Source organism: Mobula birostris, chromosome 28 (genome assembly GCF_030028105.1).
Source record: "Mobula birostris isolate sMobBir1 chromosome 28, sMobBir1.hap1, whole genome shotgun sequence".
In the NCBI taxonomy this organism is placed as follows: Eukaryota; Metazoa; Chordata; class Chondrichthyes; order Myliobatiformes; family Myliobatidae; genus Mobula; species Mobula birostris.
Window position 1 is genome coordinate 4,721,409 of NC_092397.1, and position 20,129 is coordinate 4,741,537.

Consider the following 20,129-nt stretch of genomic DNA (forward strand, 5'->3'; position numbering starts at 1 on the left):
CACACACACACGATCCACAGTTTCATCCATTTTATTTCTAATCCACTTATCAAAAAAACATCCCACACAAGAGATCATTTTGGTCTGAGAAAACTTTCCTTCAGCTTTGAATGGCGGAAGCCCTCCAGGATGGGAAGAACCCACCAGCCCAGTGCTCAAACAGGGAACCAGGCTCATGCTCTCCCCCACCACCCTCACAGTTACTGAGCCCACCCAGTCCCTCTGCAAGTGTCACCACCCCGGTGTAGGATCTGACAGGGCAGATTCAGGGGACAAACAGCTCAATCTCCCAATTTCGTACAATGATCCAGATTCCACCCCACTCCACCCCCAATGTCCCTGTTGTGCCTCCTTCGGTTCTCCGGGCAGGGCCAACACAGGAGCATCACAGACCCGAGAGAATTAAGTTGAATTTTTTCCTCATTTCAATCGGATTTTGACTGCTGCAGTAATCTATAAAAGACAAATATATACACGCGCACACAGCCAGTGAGGTGATCATGAAGATTACTGTGGCAGGTGGGTGGTGGAAAGAGTTCAGAGACAAGAACTGCAGTTTCAGTGCCAAATTAAACCCATGATCAGCAAGTCCCAAGAACTGAATGGTGGGGGGCATCTAGGGAGAGGGAAGGGGATGGCCCCAGAATCAGAAGAGAGTGCAGGAAAAAGTGAGAACCAAAAAAAAATGTCAAACTTTCCAGAGAAGTCCAAAATAGTCCTGCTCTCTCTAACAGGGTAGCAGCCAAGAGGAAAAGCAGGATTTACCTGCAGACGAAGTTTGGTCGTGAAATTTTCCAGGGTTACAGCTGAGTGCCTGCTTGTCCGACACAAAGCATCAAGCTTGGGGTACGTGGTCTTCCAAAGACTCCTTCCCCGAGGAGACAGCAGGCAAGGCTGAGCCCTGGAAACTAAAGCCCAGTTTCAGTGCAGTTTGTTAGCAGAATGGGGATCGCTTTCATTCTCCAAGAAAAAGGGTATTTTAAAAAAAGTACAAAAGTTAACACTCATGAAGGGAAAAACAACGGCAAAGGGTGCATTTACTGGTTCATACACTGAGGCAGTGTGAGTGAGCGAGATCTTGCGAATCAATAGTTGGACGGACGAGAGATGGAAGAAATCGGGAAGAATTAGTAGGACAGACAAGAGACAGTAAATCGTACAAGGCAGGCAAGGCAGACAGCATCTGAACTTCAAAACAAAATTAATGGTGCCACATGAGGGGGGAAGAGAAGGGGAGGAGTCCTCGGTTGCGTTTCGAGCAAGACAGCGTCCAAACCAAGGGCACACTGTCTAATCCGGATGCACACTTGGGGAGCAGATGTTTTGAGTCCACGATCCTGTCGAGAGCAGCTGACTACCCTACGGTGGGGAGAGAGAGAGAGGGGGTGGAAGCCATCAGGCACTATAGGATGTCCAGCGTCCAGTCAGAGGCCACGTTCACAGCCGGTTTGCGGATGGTCAGAACGGAGGGTTCAGCGTTGTACTCGAAGTCCAGCCTCGATTCAGTGCCATCTGCAGAGGGACAACAGGCACACTGGTCAACGTGAGGCAACATAGAAAACCGACAGTACAATCCAGGCCCTTCGGCCCACAAAAACTCTGCTAAATATGTCCTGTCCTTAAAAATTTCCTAGGGTTACCCTTAGCCCTCTATTTTTCTAAGCTCCATGTGCCTATCAAAAAGTCTCTGAAAAGACCCTATCATATCCACCACCATCGCCGGCAGCCCATTCCACGCACTCACCACTCTCTGCGTAAAAAACTTACCCCTGACATCTCCTCTGTACCTGCTCCCCAGCACCTTAAAACTGTGCCCTCTCATGCTAGCCATTTCAGCCCTGGAAAAAAGCCTCTGACTATCCACACGATCAGTGCCTCTCATCATCTTATACACCTCTATCAGGTCACCTCTCATCCTCCGTCGCTCCAAGGAGAAAAGGCCGAGTTCACTCAGCCTGTTTTCATAAGGCATGCTACCCAATCCAGGCAACATCCTTGTAAATCTCCTCTGCACCCTTTCTATGGTTTCCACATCCTTCCTGTAGTGAGGCGACCAGAACTGAGCACAGTACTCCAAGTGGGGTCTGACCGGGGTCCTATATAGCTGCAACATTACCTCTCGGCTCCTAAACTCAATTCCACGACTGATGAAGGCCAATACACTGTACGCCTTCTTAACCACAGAGTCAACCTGCACAGCAGCCTTGAGTGTCCTATGGACCTCCACACTGCCCAGAGTCTTACCATTAATATTACATTCTGCCATCATATTTGACCTACCAAAATGAACCACCTCACAGCCCAGCTTTACATCCTATCATTGTCCTGCTGTAACCTCTGACAGCCCTCCACACTATCCACAACACACCCAACCTTTGTGTCATCAGCAAATTTACTAACCCATCCCTCCACTTCTTCATCCAGGTCATTTATAAACCAAAAGACCCAGCCACAGCCACCACTTACTCTTGCCCACACTGCACCAGAATATCTGGATCACACTGCACCAGAATATCTGGATCCCGGGTCGGCCTCTACAATCACCTGAGGGCCCACCAATAGACAACCCCTTAGGAGAACATTATACGTGTCTCGAGAGATGGCCTGACCTAATACCCCGCCAGAAGTGCTAAGATCCTCCAGCACTTTGCGCGTGATACATAGCCCCCCCACCCTGCCCAGATCAGGAGCGGCGAGAGAGCCAACAGGGTGCAATGCGAAAGCTCCAGTGGTTGGTGTTCACACTTACCGGGAAGTTTAAGAACAACAGACGAGGGTTTCCTTGTCCCCAGGACAACCACCCGCTCTATCCAAGCGGGGGTGCTGAAGTGACCCTTGGAAGTTGCAGATCTGAAATTAAATTCAGCACATTAAACACACCTTCCCCAGTAAATCAGGATTTTAAAATCTATTCACACGATTTAACTATCACTGTTACGCAAAATATCCACAGGAGGTAAGGACGGACTGGAGTCACATATAGACCCAGACTGGGTAAGGACGGACTAGAGTCACATATAGACCCAGACCGGGTGAGGACGGACTGGAGTCACATATAGACCCAGACCGGGTAAGGACGGACTGGAGTCCATATAGACCCAGACTGGGTGAGGACGGACTGGAGTCACATATAGACCCAGACTGGGTAAGGATGGACTGGAGTCACATATAGACCCAGACTGGGTAAGGATGGACTGGAGTCACATATAGACCCAGACCGGGTAAGGACGGACTGGAGTCACATACAGACCCAGACCAGGTGAGGAGGGACTGGAGTCACATACAGACCCAGAGCGGGTAAGGACGGACTGGAGTCACATAGAGACCCAGACCGGGTGAGGACAGACTGGAGTCACATACAGACCCAGACCGGGTGAGGAGGGACTGGAGTCACATAGAGACCCAGACCGGGTGAGGAGGGACTGGAGTCACAGTCATTACTGTTACTAAGACCGGATTTAATTTTCATTTAATCAAGTCTTTGAATTTAACTGCAGCAGCTGTGTGAACTTTAAACTTGTGTGACTGCATCTCTAACAAGCCCCACCCGTCGATCACATACCTGGAGGTGAGGGAATTGTTTGCAAAGGTGAATCTCCTGTGAAGGTACTCGCCCTTAGTCTCGAAGTTGAATGTGTGGCCATCGTCAACAAACAGATCCCCCTCAGCAGCATTCTGGGGAGAAGAGGAGGGAGGGGGAGGAAGGAGAGGAGGGAGGGGAGGAAGGAGAGGGGGGAGGAAGGAGAGGAGGGAGGATGGAGGGAGAGGAGTTCAGGTTTGAGAGAGAGAGATATCTTTGATCCCAATCTGAATAGTTAACAGCCTGAAGTTACCCTGACAGCCTGTACTCACAGGTTACCGAGAGATGACCCACTGCACGTGCGCAGATCTCAGAGTGGTTCTAACTGGCTTCAAACTGTTAAGTAAGCTAGTTAAGAGGATACCAGAAGTTTCTTCAGATACATAAAGTGTAAAAAAGAGGCGAGAGTGGATATCGGACCACTGGAAAACAATGCTGGAAAGATAATAATGGCAGACGAACTGAATTTTTGCTTTGCATCAGTCCTCACTGTGAAAAACACGAAGTTCCAGGTGTCGGGGTCATGAAGCGTGTGACATTGCCATAACTAGAAGGAAGGTTCTTGGGAAGCTGAAAGATCTGAAGGTAGATAAGTCACCTGGACCGCGGGTTCTGAAAAGAGGTGGCTGAAGAGATTGTGGAGTCAATAGTAATTATCTTTCAAGAATCACTAGATTCTGGAATGGTTCTGGAAGGCTGGAAAATTGCAAATGTCACTCCATTTTTCAAGAGGAGAGAGACGCAGAAGGAAACTATAAACCAGTTAGTCTGGTCTCAGTACTTGGGAAGATGTTGGAGTTGATTATTATGGATGAGGCTTTAGGGTACTTGCAGGCATATGATAAAATAGGCCAAAGTCAGCATGGTTTCCTCCAGGGAAAATCTTGCCTGACCAATCTGTCGGAATTCTTTGGAAGAAATAACAAGCAGGATAGACAAAGGAGAATCAGTTGATGTTACATACTTGGGATTTTAAGAAGGCCTTTGACAAGGTGCCGCACATGGTACTGTTTAGCAAGGTAAGAGTCAATGGTGTTACAGGAAAGGTTCTAGCATGGATAAAGCAGTAACTGATTAGCAGAGACAAAGAGTGGGAATAAAGGGAGTCCTTACTGGTTGACAGTCAGTGACTAGTGGTGTTCCACAGGGGTCTGTGTCTGCATTGGGACCGATTCTTTTTACATTACATGTCAATGCTTTGGATGATGGAATTGATGGTTTTGTTGCAAAGTTTGCAGACGATATGAAGGTAAGTGGAGGGACAAGTAGTTTTAAGGAAGTGGGGAGGCTACGAAAGGAATCAGACAGGTTAGGAGAATGGGCGAAGAAATGGCAGATGGAATACAGTGTTGGAAAGTGTATGGTCATGCACTTTGGTAGAAGAAATGAAAGGGTTAACTATTTTCTAAATGGAGTGATATTGTAAAAAACTGAGGTTCAAAAGGACTTGGGGAGTCCTTGTGCAGGATTCCCTGAAGGTTAATTTGCAGGTTGAGTCTGTGCTGAGGAAGGGAAATGTTTCCTGTGGTGGGGGAGTCTAAGACCAGCGGACACAGCCTCGGAGTAGAGGGGTGTCCTTTTAGAACAGAGACTGTGAGGAATCTCTTTGGCCAGAGAGTGGTGAATCTGTGGAATTTGTTGCCACAGGCAGCAAGTCTTTAGGTATATTTATGGCAGAGGTTGATAGATCCTTGATTAGTGATTCACGAAGGGATACGGGGGGGGGGGACGACTTGAGAGAAAAACGGATCAACCATGCTGAAATGGCGGAGAAGACTCGATGGGCCAAATGGTTTATTCTGGTCATGGTCTTATAAGACAATACAACAGCGCAGGGACAGCCGTGCCCAGGTTACCTGTGCATCCAGTGCCACGTAGAGGGTGTAGGGATCGTTGTGCATGCAGGACGACGATCTTCGGACACGCTCCTTCCGGGGAATGATGGTGCCTCCTCGCTGGTAGACTGGGATCTGGAGAATTAAAGTGCAAAATGTCAGACCCCCCTCGCCAAAGGAACCACAGGGAAGCAGTCCAACGTAAATCCCACCGCCAGTACATCCACATCAGCTCTACAGTCCCTCACCACCCCCTTCATCCCCCCATTCACTGACACTTCACACTGACACTCCACACCTCATACCCACACTGACACACTCCTCTCCACAGTCCATCACCACCCCCTTCATCCCCCCATTCACCGTCACTGTACACTGACACTCCACACCTCATACCCACACTGACACACTCCTCTCCACAGTCCCTCACCACCCCCTTCATCCCCTCATTCACTGACACTCCACACCTCATACCAACACTGACACACTCCTCTCCACAGTCCCTCACCACCCCCTTCATCCCCCCATTCACTGTCACTCTACACTGACACTCCACACCTCATACCCACACTGACACACTCCTCTCCACAGTCCCTCACCACCCCTTCATCCCCCCATTCACTGTCACTTCACACTGACACTCCACACCTCATACTGACACTGACACACTCCTCTCCACAGTCCCTCACCACCCCCTCCATCCCCCCATTCACTGTCACTTCACACTGACACTCCACACCTCATACCCACACTGACACACTCCTCTCCACAGTCCCTCACCACCCCTTCATCCCCCCATTCACTGTCACTTCACACTGACACTCCACACCTCATACTGACACTGACACACTCCTCTCCACAGTCCCTCACCACCCCCTCCATCCCCCCATTCACTGTACACTGACACTCCACACCTCACACCGACACTGACACACTCCTCTCCACAGTCCCTCACCACCCCCTTCACCCCCATTCACTGACACTTCACACTGACACTCCACACCTCACACCGACACTGACACAGTCACTGTCGTGCTGTGTTTTCATCTGCCCTGTTGCTACCTAGAAGAGTTCTTCTTGCCAAGAGTAATTTCATTTCCCATCAGGGGTACCATATTCCTGCACCATGTACACACGATCAGTCTACGTATATAAACTAATCATACGTATCACTTAAACAGTCATTTGCACATTGCACTTTATCAGATTGCTCTGTGATACAGGACTGGATCTCATTGTGGTCCATTGCTGCTGTAATGATTGTGTGTTCAGAGACACTGTAGGTGGATGAGAGAGAGGGATGAAGTGAGAGGCTGGATGGAGAGAGAGGGGAATGGAGAGAGAGGGGGATGGAGAGAGAGGGGGATGAAGTGAGAGAGGGATGAAGTGAGAGGCTCGAAGGAGAGAGAGAGCGATGAAGTGAGAGGCTGGATGGAGAGAGAGAGATGAAGTGAGAGGCTGGAAGGAAAGAGAGAGGGATGAAGTGAGAGGCTGGAAGGAGAGAGGGATGAAGTGAGAGGCTGGATGGAGAGAGAGGAGAGAGTGAGAGGGGGATGAAGTGAGAGAGAGGGGGATGAAGTGAGAGAGAGGGGGATGAAGTGAGAGAGAGGGGGATGAAGTGAGAGAGGGATGAAGTGAGAGGCTGGATGGAGAGAGAGATGAAGTGAGAGGCTGGAAGGAAAGAGAGAGGGATGAAGTGAGGCTGGAAGGAGAGAGAGGGATGAAGTGAGAGGCTGGGTGGAGAGAGAGGGATGAAGTGAGAGGCTGGAAGGAGAGAGGGATGAAGTGAGAGGCTGGATGGAGAGAGAGGAGAGAGTGAGAGAGGGATGAAGTGAGAGAGAGGGGGATGAAGTGAGAGGCTGGATGGAGAGAGGGATGAAGTGAGAGGCTGGATGGAGAGAGAGGGATGAAGTGAGAGGCTGGAAGGAGAGAGAGAGGGATGAAGTGAGAGGCTGGATGGAGAGAGAGGGATGAAGTGAGAGACTGGATGGAGAGAGGGATGAAGTGAGAGGCTGGATGGAGAGAGAGGGATGAAGTGAGAGAGAGGGATGGAGAGAGAGGGATGATGTGAGAGAGAGGGATGAAGTGAGAGAGGGGGATGAAGTGAGAGAGAGGGATGAAGTGAGAGAGAGGGATGAAGTGAGAGGCTGGATGGAGAGGGGGATGGAGAGAGAGGGGGATGGAGAGAGAGGGGGATGAAGTGAGAGGCTGGAAGGAGAGAGAGGGATGAAGTGAGAGAGAGGGGTGAAGTGAGAGAGGGATGAAGTGAGAGGCTGGATGGAGAGAGGGATGAAGTGAGAGGCTGGATGGAGAGAGAGGGGGATGAATTGAGAGAGAGGGATGAAGTGAGAGGCTGGAAGGAGAGAGAGAGGGATGAAGTGAGAGGCTGGAAGGAGAGAGAGAGAAGGATGAAGTGAGAGGCTGGATGGAGAGAGAGGGATGAAGTGAGAGGCTGGATGGAAAGAGGGATGAAGTGAGAGGCTGGATGGAGAGAGAGGGGGATGAAGTGAGAGGCTGGATGGAGAGAGAGGGATGAAGTGAGAGGCTGGATGGAGAGAGGGGGATGAAGTGAGAGAGAGGGGGATGAAGTGAGAGGCTGGAAGGAGAGAGGGATGAAGTGAGAGGCTGGAAGGAGAGAGAGGGATGAAGTGAGAGGCTGGAAGGTGAGAGAGAGGGATGAAGTGAGAGGCTGGATGGAGAGAGAGGGGGATGAAGTGAGAGGCTGGAAGGAGAGAGAGAGGGATGAAGTGAGAGGCTGGATGGAGAGAGGGGGATGAAGTGAGAGAGAGGGGGATGAAGTGAGAGGCTGGAAGGACAGAGGGATGAAGTGAGAGGCTGGAAGGAGAGAGAGGGATGAAGTGAGAGGCTGGAAGGTGAGAGAGAGGGATGAAGTGAGAGGCTGGAAGGAGAGAGAGGGGGATGAAGTGAGAGGCTGGAAGGAGAGAGGGGGGATGAAATGAGAGGCTGGATGGAGAGAGAGAGATGAAGTGAGAGGCTGGAAGGAAAGAGAGAGGGATGAAGTGAGGCTGGAAGGAGAGAGAGGCATGAAGTGAGAGGCTGGATGGAGAGAGAGGGATGAAGTGAGAGGCTGGATGGAGGGGGGGGGATGAAGTGAGAGAGGGGGGGATGAAGTGAGAGGCTAGATGGAGAGAGAGGGGGATGAAGTGAGAGAGAGGGATTAAGTGAGAGGCTGGAAGGAGAGAGAGAGGGATGAAGTGAGAGGCTGGATGGAGAGAGAGGGATGAAGTGAGAGAGAGGGGATGAAGTGAGAGAGAGGGATGAAGTGAGAGGCTGGAAGGAGAGAGAGAGGGATGAAGTGAGAGGCTGGATGGAGAGAGAGGGATGAAGTGAGAGGCTGGATGGAGAGAGAGGGGGATGAAGTGAGAGAGAGGGGGATGAAGTGAAAGAGAGGGATGAAGTGAGAGGCTGGATGGAGAGAGAGGGGGATGAAGTGAGAGAGAGGGATGAAGTGAGAGGCTGGATGGAGAGAGAGGGATGAAGTGAGAGAGAGGGGGATGAAGTGAGAGAGGGGGATGAAGTGAGAGAGAGGGATGAAGTGAGAGGCTGGAAGGAGAGAGAGAGGGATGAAGTGAGAGGCTGGATGGAGAGAGAGGGATGAAGTGAGAGGCTGGATGGAGAGAGAGGGGGATGAAGGGAGAGAGAGGGGGATGAAGTGAGAGAGAAGGATGAAGTGAGAGGCTGGAAGGAGAGAGAGGGATGAAGTGAGAGGCTGGAAGGAGAGAGAGAGGGATGAAGTGAGAGGCTGGAAGGTGAGAGAGAGAGAGGGATGAAGTGAGAGGCTGGAAGGAGAGAGAGGGGGATGAAGTGAGAGAGAGGCTGGAAGGAGAGAGGGGGGATGAAATGAGAGGCTGGATGGAGAGAGAGGGATGCAGTGAGGCTGGAAGGAGAGAGAGGGATGAAGTGAGACGCTGGATGGAGAGAGAGGAGAGAGTGAGAGGAGGATGAAGTGAGAGAGAGGGGGATGAAGTGAGAGAGAGGGATGAAGTGAGAGAGAGGGATGAAGTGAGAGAGAGGGATTAAGTGAGAGGTTGGAAGGAGAGAGAGAGGGATGAAGTGAGAGGCTGGATGGAGAGAGAGGGATGAAGTGAGAGGCTGGAAGGAGAGAGAGGGATGAAGTGAGAGGCTGGAAGGAGAGAGAGAGGGATGAAGTGAGAGGCTGGAAGGAGAGAGAGAGGGATGAAGTGAGAGGCTGGAAGGTGAGAGAGAGAGAGGGATGAAGTGAGAGGCTGGATGGAGAGAGAGGAGAGAGTGAGGGGGATGAAGTGAGAGAGAGGGGGATGAAGTGAGAGAGAGGGATGAAGTGAGAGAGAGGGATGAAGTGAGAGGGGGATGAAGTGAGAGAGAGGGATTAAGTGAGAGGCTGGAAGGAGAGAGAGAGGGATGAAGTGAGAGGCTGGATGGAGAGAGAGGGATGAAGTGAGAGGCTGGATGGAGAGTGAGGGGGATGAAGTGAGAGAGAGGGGGATGAAGTGAGAGAGAGGGATGAAGTGAGAGGCTGGATGGAGAGAGGGATGAAGTGAGAGGCTGGATGGAGAGAGAGGGATGAAGTGAGAGGCTGGATGGAGAGAGAGGGATGAAGTGAGAGAGAGGGATGAAGTGAGAGGGATGATGTGAGAGGCTGGAAGGAGAGAGAGAGGGATGAAGTGAGAGGCTGGAAGGAGAGAGAGAGGGATGAAGTGAGAGGCTGGATGGAGAGAGAGGGATGAAGTGAGAGGCTGGATGGAGAGAGAGGGGGATGAAGGGAGAGAGAGGGGGATGAAGTGAGAGAGAAGGATGAAGTGAGAGGCTGGAAGGAGAGAGAGGGATGAAGTGAGAGGCTGGAAGGAGAGAGAGAGGGATGAAGTGAGAGGCTGGAAGGTGAGAGAGAGAGAGGGATGAAGTGAGAGGCTGGAAGGAGAGAGAGGGGGATGAAGTGAGAGAGAGGCTGGAAGGAGAGAGGGGGGATGAAATGAGAGGCTGAATGGAGAGAGAGAGATGAAGTGAGAGGCTGGAAGGAAAGAGAGAGGGATGAAGTGAGGCTGGAAGGAGAGAGAGGGATGAAGTGAGACGCTGGATGGAGAGAGAGGAGAGAGAGAGAGGGGGATGAAGTGAGAGAGAGGGGGATGAAGTGAGAGAGAGGGATGAAGTGAGAGGCTGGATGGAGAGAGGGGGATGAAGTGAGAGAGAGGGGGATGAAGTGAGAGGCTGGAAGGAGAGAGGGATGAAGTGAGAGGCTGGAAGGAGAGAGAGGGATGAAGTGAGAGGCTGGAAGGTGAGAGAGAGGGATGAAGTGAGAGGCTGGATGGAGAGAGAGGGGGATGAAGTGAGAGGCTGGAAGGAGAGAGAGAGGGATGAAGTGAGAGGCTGGAAGGAGAGAGAGAGGGATGAAGTGAGAGGCTGGAAGGTGAGAGAGAGAGAGGGATGAAGTGAGAGGCTGGATGGAGAGAGGGGGGATGAAGTGAGAGAGGGGGATGAAGTGAGAGAGAGGGATGAAGTGAGAGAGAGGGATGAAGTGAGAGAGAGGGATGAAGTGAGAGGCTGGAAGGAGAGAGAGGGATGAAGTGAGAGAGAGGGGTGAAGTGAGAGAGGGGTGAAGTGAGAGAGGGATGAAGTGAGAGGCTGGATGGAGAGAGGGATGAAGTGAGGGAGAGAGGGATGAAGTGAGGGAGAGAGGGATGAAGTGAGAGAGAGGGGGATGAAGTGAGAGGCTGGATGGAGAGAGAGAGGGGGATGAAGTGAGAGAGGGATGAAGTGAGAGAGAGGGATGAAGTGAGAGAGAGATGAAGTGAGAGAGGGATGAAGTGAGAGGCTGGAAGGAGAGAGAGAGGGATGAAGTGAGAGGCTGGAAGGAGAGTGAGAGGGATGATGTGAGAGGCTGGAAGGAGAGAGAGAGGGATGAAGTGAGAGGCTGGATGGAGAGAGAGGGATGAAGTGAGAGGCTGGATGGAGAGAGGGATGAAGTGAGAGGCTGGAAGGAGAGAGAGGGATGAAGTGAGAGGCTGGAAGGTGAGAGAGAGGGATGAAGTGAGAGGCTGGATGGAGAGAGAGGGGGATGAAGTGAGAGGCTGGAAGGAGAGAGAGAGGGATGAAGTGAGAGGCTGGATGGAGAGAGGGGGATGAAGTGAGAGAGAGGGGGATGAAGTGAGAGGCTGGAAGGACAGAGGGATGAAGTGAGAGGCTGGAAGGAGAGAGAGGGATGAAGTGAGAGGCTGGAAGGTGAGAGAGAGGGATGAAGTGAGAGGCTGGAAGGAGAGAGAGGGGGATGAAGTGAGAGGCTGGAAGGAGAGAGGGGGGATGAAATGAGAGGCTGGATGGAGAGAGAGAGATGAAGTGAGAGGCTGGAAGGAAAGAGAGAGGGATGAAGTGAGGCTGGAAGGAGAGAGAGGCATGAAGTGAGAGGCTGGATGGAGAGAGAGGGATGAAGTGAGAGGCTGGATGGAGAGAGAGGAGAGAGTGAGAGGGGGATGAAGTGAGAGAGAGGGATGAAGTGAGAGGCTGGATGGAGGGGGGGGATGAAGTGAGAGAGGGGGGGATGAAGTGAGAGGCGAGATGGAGAGAGAGGGGGATGAAGTGAGAGAGAGGGATTAAGTGAGAGGCTGGAAGGAGAGAGAGAGGGATGAAGTGAGAGGCTGGATGGAGAGAGAGGGATGAAGTGAGAGAGAGGGGGATGAAGTGAGAGAGAGGGGGATGAAGTGAGAGAGAGGGATGAAGTGAGAGGCTGGAAGGAGAGAGAGAGGGATGAAGTGAGAGGCTGGATGGAGAGAGAGGGATGAAGTGAGAGGCTGGATGGAGAGAGAGGGGGATGAAGTGAGAGAGAGGGGGATGAAGTGAGAGAGGGGGATGAAGTGAAAGAGAGGGATGAAGTGAGAGGCTGGATGGAGAGAGAGGGGGATGAAGTGAGAGAGAGGGATGAAGTGAGAGGCTGGATGGAGAGAGAGGGATGAAGTGAGAGAGAGGGGGATGAAGTGAGAGAGAGGGATGAAGTGAGAGGCTGGAAGGAGAGAGAGAGGGATGAAGTGAGAGGCTGTATGGAGAGAGAGGGATGAAGTGAGAGGCTGGAAGGAGAGAGAGGGGGATGAAGTGAGAGAGAGGCTGGAAGGAGAGAGGGGGGATGAAATGAGAGGCTGGATGGAGAGAGAGGGATGAAGTGAGGCTGGAAGGAGAGAGAGGGATGAAGTGAGAGGCTGGATGGAGAGAGAGGGATGAAGTGAGAGGCTGGATGGAGAGAGAGGGGGATGAAGGGAGAGAGAGGGGGATGAAGTGAGAGAGAAGGATGAAGTGAGAGGCTGGAAGGAGAGAGAGGGATGAAGTGAGAGGCTGGAAGGAGAGAGAGAGGGATGAAGTGAGAGGCTGGAAGGAGAGAGAGGGGGATGAAGTGAGAGAGAGGCTGGAAGGAGAGAGGGGGGATGAAATGAGAGGCTGGATGGAGAGAGAGGGATGAAGTGAGGCTGGAAGGAGAGAGAGGGATGAAGTGAGACGCTGGATGGAGAGAGAGGAGAGAGTGAGAGGAGGATGAAGTGAGAGAGAGGGGGATGAAGTGAGAGAGAGGGATGAAGTGAGAGGGGGATGAAGTGAGAGAGAGGGATTAAGTGAGAGGTTGGAAGGAGAGAGAGAGGGATGAAGTGAGAGGCTGGATGGAGAGAGAGGGATGAAGTGAGAGGCTGGAAGGAGAGAGAGGGATGAAGTGAGAGGCTGGAAGGAGAGAGAGAGGGATGAAGTGAGAGGCTGGAAGGAGAGAGAGAGGGATGAAGTGAGAGGCTGGAAGGTGAGAGAGAGAGAGGGATGAAGTGAGAGGCTGGATGGAGAGAGAGGAGAGAGTGAGGGGGATGAAGTGAGAGAGAGGGGGATGAAGTGAGAGAGAGGGATGAAGTGAGAGGCTGGATGGAGAGAGGGATGAAGTGAGAGGCTGGATGGAGAGAGAGGGATGAAGTGAGAGGCTGGATGGAGAGAGAGGGATGAAGTGAGAGAGAGGGATGAAGTGAGAGGGATGATGTGAGAGGCTGGAAGGAGAGAGAGAGGGATGAAGTGAGAGGCTGGAAGGAGAGAGAGAGGGATGAAGTGAGAGGCTGGATGGAGAGAGAGGGATGAAGTGAGAGGCTGGATGGAGAGTGAGGGGGATGAAGTGAGAGAGAGGGGGATGAAGTGAGAGAGAGGGATGAAGTGAGAGGCTGGATGGAGAGAGGGATGAAGTGAGAGGCTGGATGGAGAGAGAGGGATGAAGTGAGAGGCTGGATGGAGAGAGAGGGATGAAGTGAGAGAGAGGGATGAAGTGAGAGGGATGATGTGAGAGGCTGGAAGGAGAGAGAGAGGGATGAAGTGAGAGGGGGATGAAGTGAGAGAGAGGGATTAAGTGAGAGGTTGGAAGGAGAGAGAGAGGGATGAAGTGAGAGGCTGGATGGAGAGAGAGGGATGAAGTGAGAGGCTGGAAGGAGAGAGAGGGATGAAGTGAGAGGCTGGAAGGAGAGAGAGAGGGATGAAGTGAGAGGCTGGAAGGAGAGAGAGAGGGATGAAGTGAGAGGCTGGAAGGTGAGAGAGAGAGAGGGATGAAGTGAGAGGCTGGATGGAGAGAGAGGAGAGAGTGAGGGGGATGAAGTGAGAGAGAGGGGGATGAAGTGAGAGAGAGGGATGAAGTGAGAGGCTGGATGGAGAGAGGGATGAAGTGAGAGGCTGGATGGAGAGAGAGGGATGAAGTGAGAGGCTGGATGGAGAGAGAGGGATGAAGTGAGAGAGAGGGATGAAGTGAGAGGGATGATGTGAGAGGCTGGAAGGAGAGAGAGAGGGATGAAGTGAGAGGCTGGAAGGAGAGAGAGAGGGATGAAGTGAGAGGCTGGATGGAGAGAGAGGGATGAAGTGAGAGGCTGGATGGAGAGTGAGGGGGATGAAGTGAGAGAGAGGGGGATGAAGTGAGAGAGAGGGATGAAGTGAGAGGCTGGATGGAGAGAGGGATGAAGTGAGAGGCTGGATGGAGAGAGAGGGATGAAGTGAGAGGCTGGATGGAGAGAGAGGGATGAAGTGAGAGAGAGGGATGAAGTGAGAGGGATGATGTGAGAGGCTGGAAGGAGAGAGAGAGGGATGAAGTGAGAGGCTGGAAGGAGAGAGAGAGGGATGAAGTGAGAGGCTGGATGGAGAGAGAGGGATGAAGTGAGAGGCTGGATGGAGAGAGAGGGGGATGAAGGGAGAGAGAGGGGGATGAAGTGAGAGAGAAGGATGAAGTGAGAGGCTGGAAGGAGAGAGAGGGATGAAGTGAGAGGCTGGAAGGAGAGAGAGAGGGATGAAGTGAGAGGCTGGAAGGTGAGAGAGAGAGAGGGATGAAGTGAGAGGCTGGAAGGAGAGAGAGGGGGATGAAGTGAGAGAGAGGCTGGAAGGAGAGAGGGGGGATGAAATGAGAGGCTGAATGGAGAGAGAGAGATGAAGTGAGAGGCTGGAAGGAAAGAGAGAGGGATGAAGTGAGGCTGGAAGGAGAGAGAGGGATGAAGTGAGACGCTGGATGGAGAGAGAGGAGAGAGAGAGAGGGGGATGAAGTGAGAGAGAGGGGGATGAAGTGAGAGAGAGGGATGAAGTGAGAGGCTGGATGGAGAGAGGGGGATGAAGTGAGAGAGAGGGGGATGAAGTGAGAGGCTGGAAGGAGAGAGGGATGAAGTGAGAGGCTGGAAGGAGAGAGAGGGATGAAGTGAGAGGCTGGAAGGTGAGAGAGAGGGATGAAGTGAGAGGCTGGATGGAGAGAGAGGGGGATGAAGTGAGAGGCTGGAAGGAGAGAGAGAGGGATGAAGTGAGAGGCTGGAAGGAGAGAGAGAGGGATGAAGTGAGAGGCTGGAAGGTGAGAGAGAGAGAGGGATGAAGTGAGAGGCTGGATGGAGAGAGGGGGGATGAAGTGAGAGAGGGGGATGAAGTGAGAGAGAGGGATGAAGTGAGAGAGAGGGATGAAGTGAGAGAGAGGGATGAAGTGAGAGGCTGGAAGGAGAGAGAGGGATGAAGTGAGAGAGAGGGGTGAAGTGAGAGAGGGGTGAAGTGAGAGAGGGATGAAGTGAGAGGCTGGATGGAGAGAGGGATGAAGTGAGGGAGAGAGGGATGAAGTGAGGGAGAGAGGGATGAAGTGAGAGAGAGGGGGATGAAGTGAGAGGCTGGATGGAGAGAGAGAGGGGGATGAAGTGAGAGAGGGATGAAGTGAGAGAGAGGGATGAAGTGAGAGAGAGATGAAGTGAGAGAGGGATGAAGTGAGAGGCTGGAAGGAGAGAGAGGGGGATGAAGTGAGAGAGAGGCTGGAAGGAGAGAGGGGGGATGAAATGAGAGGCTGAATGGAGAGAGAGAGATGAAGTGAGAGGCTGGAAGGAAAGAGAGAGGGATGAAGTGAGGCTGGAAGGAGAGAGAGGGATGAAGTGAGACGCTGGATGGAGAGAGAGGAGAGAGAGAGAGGGGGATGAAGTGAGAGAGAGGGGGATGAAGTGAGAGAGAGGGATGAAGTGAGAGGCTGGATGGAGAGAGGGGGATGAAGTGAGAGAGAGGGGGATGAAGTGAGAGGCTGGAAGGAGAGAGGGATGAAGTGAGAGGCTGGAAGGAGAGAGAGGGATGAAGTGAGAGGCTGGAAGGTGAGAGAGAGGGATGAAGTGAGAGGCTGGATGGAGAGAGAGGGGGATGAAGTGAGAGGCTGGAAGGAGAGAGAGAGGGATGAAGTGAGAGGCTGGAAGGAGAGAGAGAGGGATGAAGTGAGAGGCTGGAAGGTGAGAGAGAGAGAGGGATGAAGTGAGAGGCTGGATGGAGAGAGGGGGGATGAAGTGAGAGAGGGGGATGAAGTGAGAGAGAGGGATGAAGTGAGAGAGAGGGATGAAGTGAGAGAGAGGGATGAAGTGAGAGGCTGGAAGGAGAGAGAGGGATGAAGTGAGAGAGAGGGGTGAAGTGAGAGAGGGGTGAAGTGAGAGAGGGATGAAGTGAGAGGCTGGATGGAGAGAGGGATGAAGTGAGGGAGAGAGGGATGAAGTGAGGGAGAGAGGGATGAAGTGAGAGAGAGGGGGATGAAGTGAGAGGCTGGATGGAGAGAGAGAGGGGGATGAAGTGAGAGAGGGATGAAGTGAGAGAGAGGGATGAAGTGAGAGAGAGATGAAGTGAGAGAGAGATGAAGTGAGAGGCTGGAAGGAGAGAGAGGGATGAAGTGAGAGAGAGGGATGAAGTGAGAGGCTGGATGGAGAGAGGGGGGATGAAGGGAGAGAGGGGGGATGAAGTGAGAGAGGGGGGATGAAGTGAGAGAGGGGGATGAAGTGAGAGAGGGGGATGAAGTGAGAGAGAGGGATGAAGTGAGAGAGAGGGATGAAGTGAGAGAGAGGGATGAAGTGAGAGAGAGGGATGAAGTGAGAGGCTGGAAGGAGAGAGAGGGGTGAAGTGAGAGAGGGGTGAAGTGAGAGAGGGGATGAAGTGAGAGAGGGATGAAGTGAGAGGCTGGATGGAGAGAGGGATGAAGTGAGAGAGAGGGGGATGAAGTGAGAGGCTGGATGGAGAGAGAGAGGGATGAAGTGAGAGAGAAGGATGAAGTGAGAGGCTGGATGGAGAGAGAGGGATGAAGTGAGAGGCTGGATGGAGAGAGAGGGGGATGAAGGGAGAGAGAGGGGGATGAAGTGAGAGAGAGGGGGATGAAGTGAGAGAGAAGGATGAAGTGAGAGGCTGGAAGGAGAGAGAGGGATGAAGTGAGAGGCTGGAAGGAGAGAGAGAGGGATGAAGTGAGAGGCTGGAAGGAGAGAGAGAGAGAGGGATGAAGTGAGAGGCTGGAAGGAGAGAGGGGGGATGAAATGAGAGGCTGGATGGAGAGAGAGAGATGAAGTGAGAGGCTGGAAGGAAAGAGAGAGGGATGAAGTGAGGCTGGAAGGAGAGAGAGGGATGAAGTGAGACGCTGGATGGAGAGAGAGGAGAGAGTGAGAGGGGGATGAAGTGAGAGAGAGGGGGATGAAGTGAGAGAGAGGGATGAAGTGAGAGAGAGGGATGAAGTGAGAGAGAGGGATTAAGTGAGAGGCTGGAAGGAGAGAGAGAGGGATGAAGTGAGAGGCTGGATGGAGAGAGAGGGATGAAGTGAGAGGCTGGAAGGAGAGAGAGGGATGAAGTGAGAGGCTGGAAGGAGAGAGAGAGGGATGAAGTGAGAGGCTGGAAGGAGAGAGAGAGGGATGAAGTGAGAGGCTGGAAGGTGAGAGAGAGAGAGAGAGGGATGAAGTGAGAGGCTGGATGGAGAGAGAGGAGAGAGTGAGAGGGGGATGAAGTGAGAGAGAGGGGGATGAAGTGAGAGAGAGGGATGAAGTGAGAGGCTGGATGGAGAGAGGGGGATGAAGTGAGAGGCTGGATGGAGAGAGGGATGAAGTGAGAGGCTGGATGGAGAGAGAGGGATGAAGTGAGAGGCTGGATGGAGAGAGAGGGATGAAGTGAGAGAGAGGGATGAAGTGAGAGGGATGATGTGAGAGGCTGGAAGGAGAGAGAGAGGGATGAAGTGAGAGGCTGGAAGGAGAGAGAGAGGGATGAAGTGAGAGGCTGGAAGGTGAGTGAGAGGGATGAAGTGAGAGGCTGGATGGAGAGAGGGGGGATGAAGTGAGAGGCTGGAAGGAGAGAGAGAGGGATGAAGTGAGAGGCTGGAAGGAGAGAGAGAGGGATGAAGTGAGAGGCTGGAAGGTGAGAGAGAGAGAGGGATGAAGTGAGAGGCTGGATGGAGAGAGGGGGGATGAAGTGAGAGAGGGGGATGAAGTGAGAGAGAGGGATGAAGTGAGAGAGAGGGATGAAGTGAGAGAGAGGGATGAAGTGAGAGGCTGGAAGGAGAGAGAGGGATGAAGTGAGAGAGAGGGGTGAAGTGAGAGAGGGGTGAAGTGAGAGAGGGATGAAGTGAGAGGCCGGATGGAGAGAGGGATGAAGTGAGGGAGAGAGGGATGAAGTGAGGGAGAGAGGGATGAAGTGAGAGAGAGGGGGATGAAGTGAGAGGCTGGATGGAGAGAGAGAGGGGGATGAAGTGAGAGAGGGATGAAGTGAGAGAGAGGGATGAAGTAAGAGAGAGATGAAGTGAGAGAGAGATGAAGTGAGAGGCTGGAAGGAGAGAGAGGGATGAAGTGAGAGAGAGGGATGAAGTGAGAGGCTGGATGGAGAGAGGGGGGATGAAGGGAGAGAGGGGGGATGAAGGGAGAGAGGGGGGATGAAGTGAGAGAGGGGGGATGAAGTGAGAGAGGGGGATGAAGTGAGAGAGGGGGATGAAGTGAGAGAGAGGGATGAAGTGAGAGAGAGGGATGAAGTGAGAGAGAGGGATGAAGTGAGAGAGAGGGATGAAGTGAGAGAGAGGGATGAAGTGAGAGGCTGGAAGGAGAGAGAGGGGTGAAGTGAGAGAGGGGTGAAGTGAGAGAGGGATGAAGTGAGAGAGAGGGGGATGAAGTGAGAGGCTGGATGGAGAGAGAGAGGGGGATGAAGTGAGAGAGGGATGAAGTGAGAGAGAGGGATGAAGTGAGAGGCTGGAAGGAGAGAGAGGGATGAAGTGAGAGAGAGGGATGAAGTGAGAGGCTGGATGGAGAGAGAGGAGAGAGTGAGAGGGGGATGAAGTGAGAGAGAGGGGGATGAAGTGAGAGAGAGGGATGAAGTGAGAGGCTGGATGGAGAGAGGGGGATGAAGTGAGAGAGAGGGATGAAGAGAGGGGGATGAAGTGAGAGAGAGGGATTAAGTGAGAGGCTGGAAGGAGAGAGAGAGGGATGAAGTGAGAGGCTGGAAGGAGAGAGAGAGGGATGAAGTGAGAGGCTGGATGGAGAGAGAGGGATGAAGTGAGAGGCTGGAAGGAGACAGAGGGATGAAGTGAGAGAGAGGGATGAAGTGAGAGAGAGGGATGAAGTGAGAGAGAGGGATGAAGTGAGAGGCTGGATGGAGAGGGGGGATGAAGTGAGAGAGGGGGATGAAGTGAGAGAGAGGGATGAAGTGAGAGAGGGAATAAGTGAGAGAGGGAATAAGTGAGAGAGGGAATAAGTGAGAGAGGGGGATGAAGTGAGAGAGAGGGATGAAGTGAGAGGCTGGAAGGAGACAGAGGGATGAAGTGAGACAGAGGGATGAAGTGAGAGAGAGGGATGAAGTGAGAGAGAGGGATGAAGTGAGAGAGAGGGATGAAGTGAGAGAGAGGGATGAAGTGAGAGAGAGGGATGAAGTGAGAGGCTGGAAGGAGACAGAGGGATGAAGTGAGAGAGAGGGATGAAGTGAGAGAGAGGGATGAAGTGAGAGAGAGGGATGAAGTGAGAGAGAGGGATGAAGTGAGAGGCTGGATGGAGAGGGGGGATGAAGTGAGAGAGGGGGATGAAGTGAGAGAGAGGGATGAAGTGAGAGGGATGATGTGAGAGGCTGGAAGGAGAGAGAGGGATGAAGTGAGAGGCTGGAAGGAGAGAGAGGGATGAAGTGAGAGGCTGGAAGGATAGAGAGAGAAGGATGAAGTGAGAGGCTGGATGGAGAGAGAGGGATGAAGTGAGAGAGGGAATAAGTGAGAGAGGGGGATGAAGTGAGAGGCTGGAAGGAGACAGAGGGATGAAGTGAGAGAGAGGGATGAAGTGAGAGGCTGGAAGGAGACAGAGGGATGAAGTGAGAGAGAGGGATGAAGTGAGAGAGAGGGATGAAGTGAGAGAGAGGGATGAAGTGAGAGAGAGGGATGAAGTGAGAGGCTGGATGGAGAGAGGGGGGATGAAGTGAGAGGGGGATGAAGTGAGAGAGAGGGATGAAGTGAGAGGCTG

General features: G+C 52.5%; 1 protein-coding gene across 3 annotated transcripts in view; it reads right to left on the reverse strand.

Moving 5' to 3' along the window:
* Positions 1-15: 15 nt before the first annotated feature.
* The window catches only part of LOC140189330 (neutral alpha-glucosidase AB-like), a 97,029-nt gene continuing 76,915 nt past the window's right edge, over positions 16-20,129 (reverse strand). For all 3 annotated transcript variants that reach the window (XM_072246048.1, XM_072246047.1, XM_072246046.1), the window contains 4 exons: positions 5,437-5,550; positions 3,563-3,675; positions 2,750-2,850; positions 16-1,512 (listed from right to left, as the gene is read on the reverse strand). In XM_072246048.1, the coding sequence (XP_072102149.1) occupies positions 1,403-1,512; positions 2,750-2,850; positions 3,563-3,675; positions 5,437-5,550 (438 nt within the window). In that variant the 3' untranslated portion in view covers positions 16-1,402. The remainder of the gene's footprint in view (positions 1,513-2,749; positions 2,851-3,562; positions 3,676-5,436; positions 5,551-20,129) is intronic.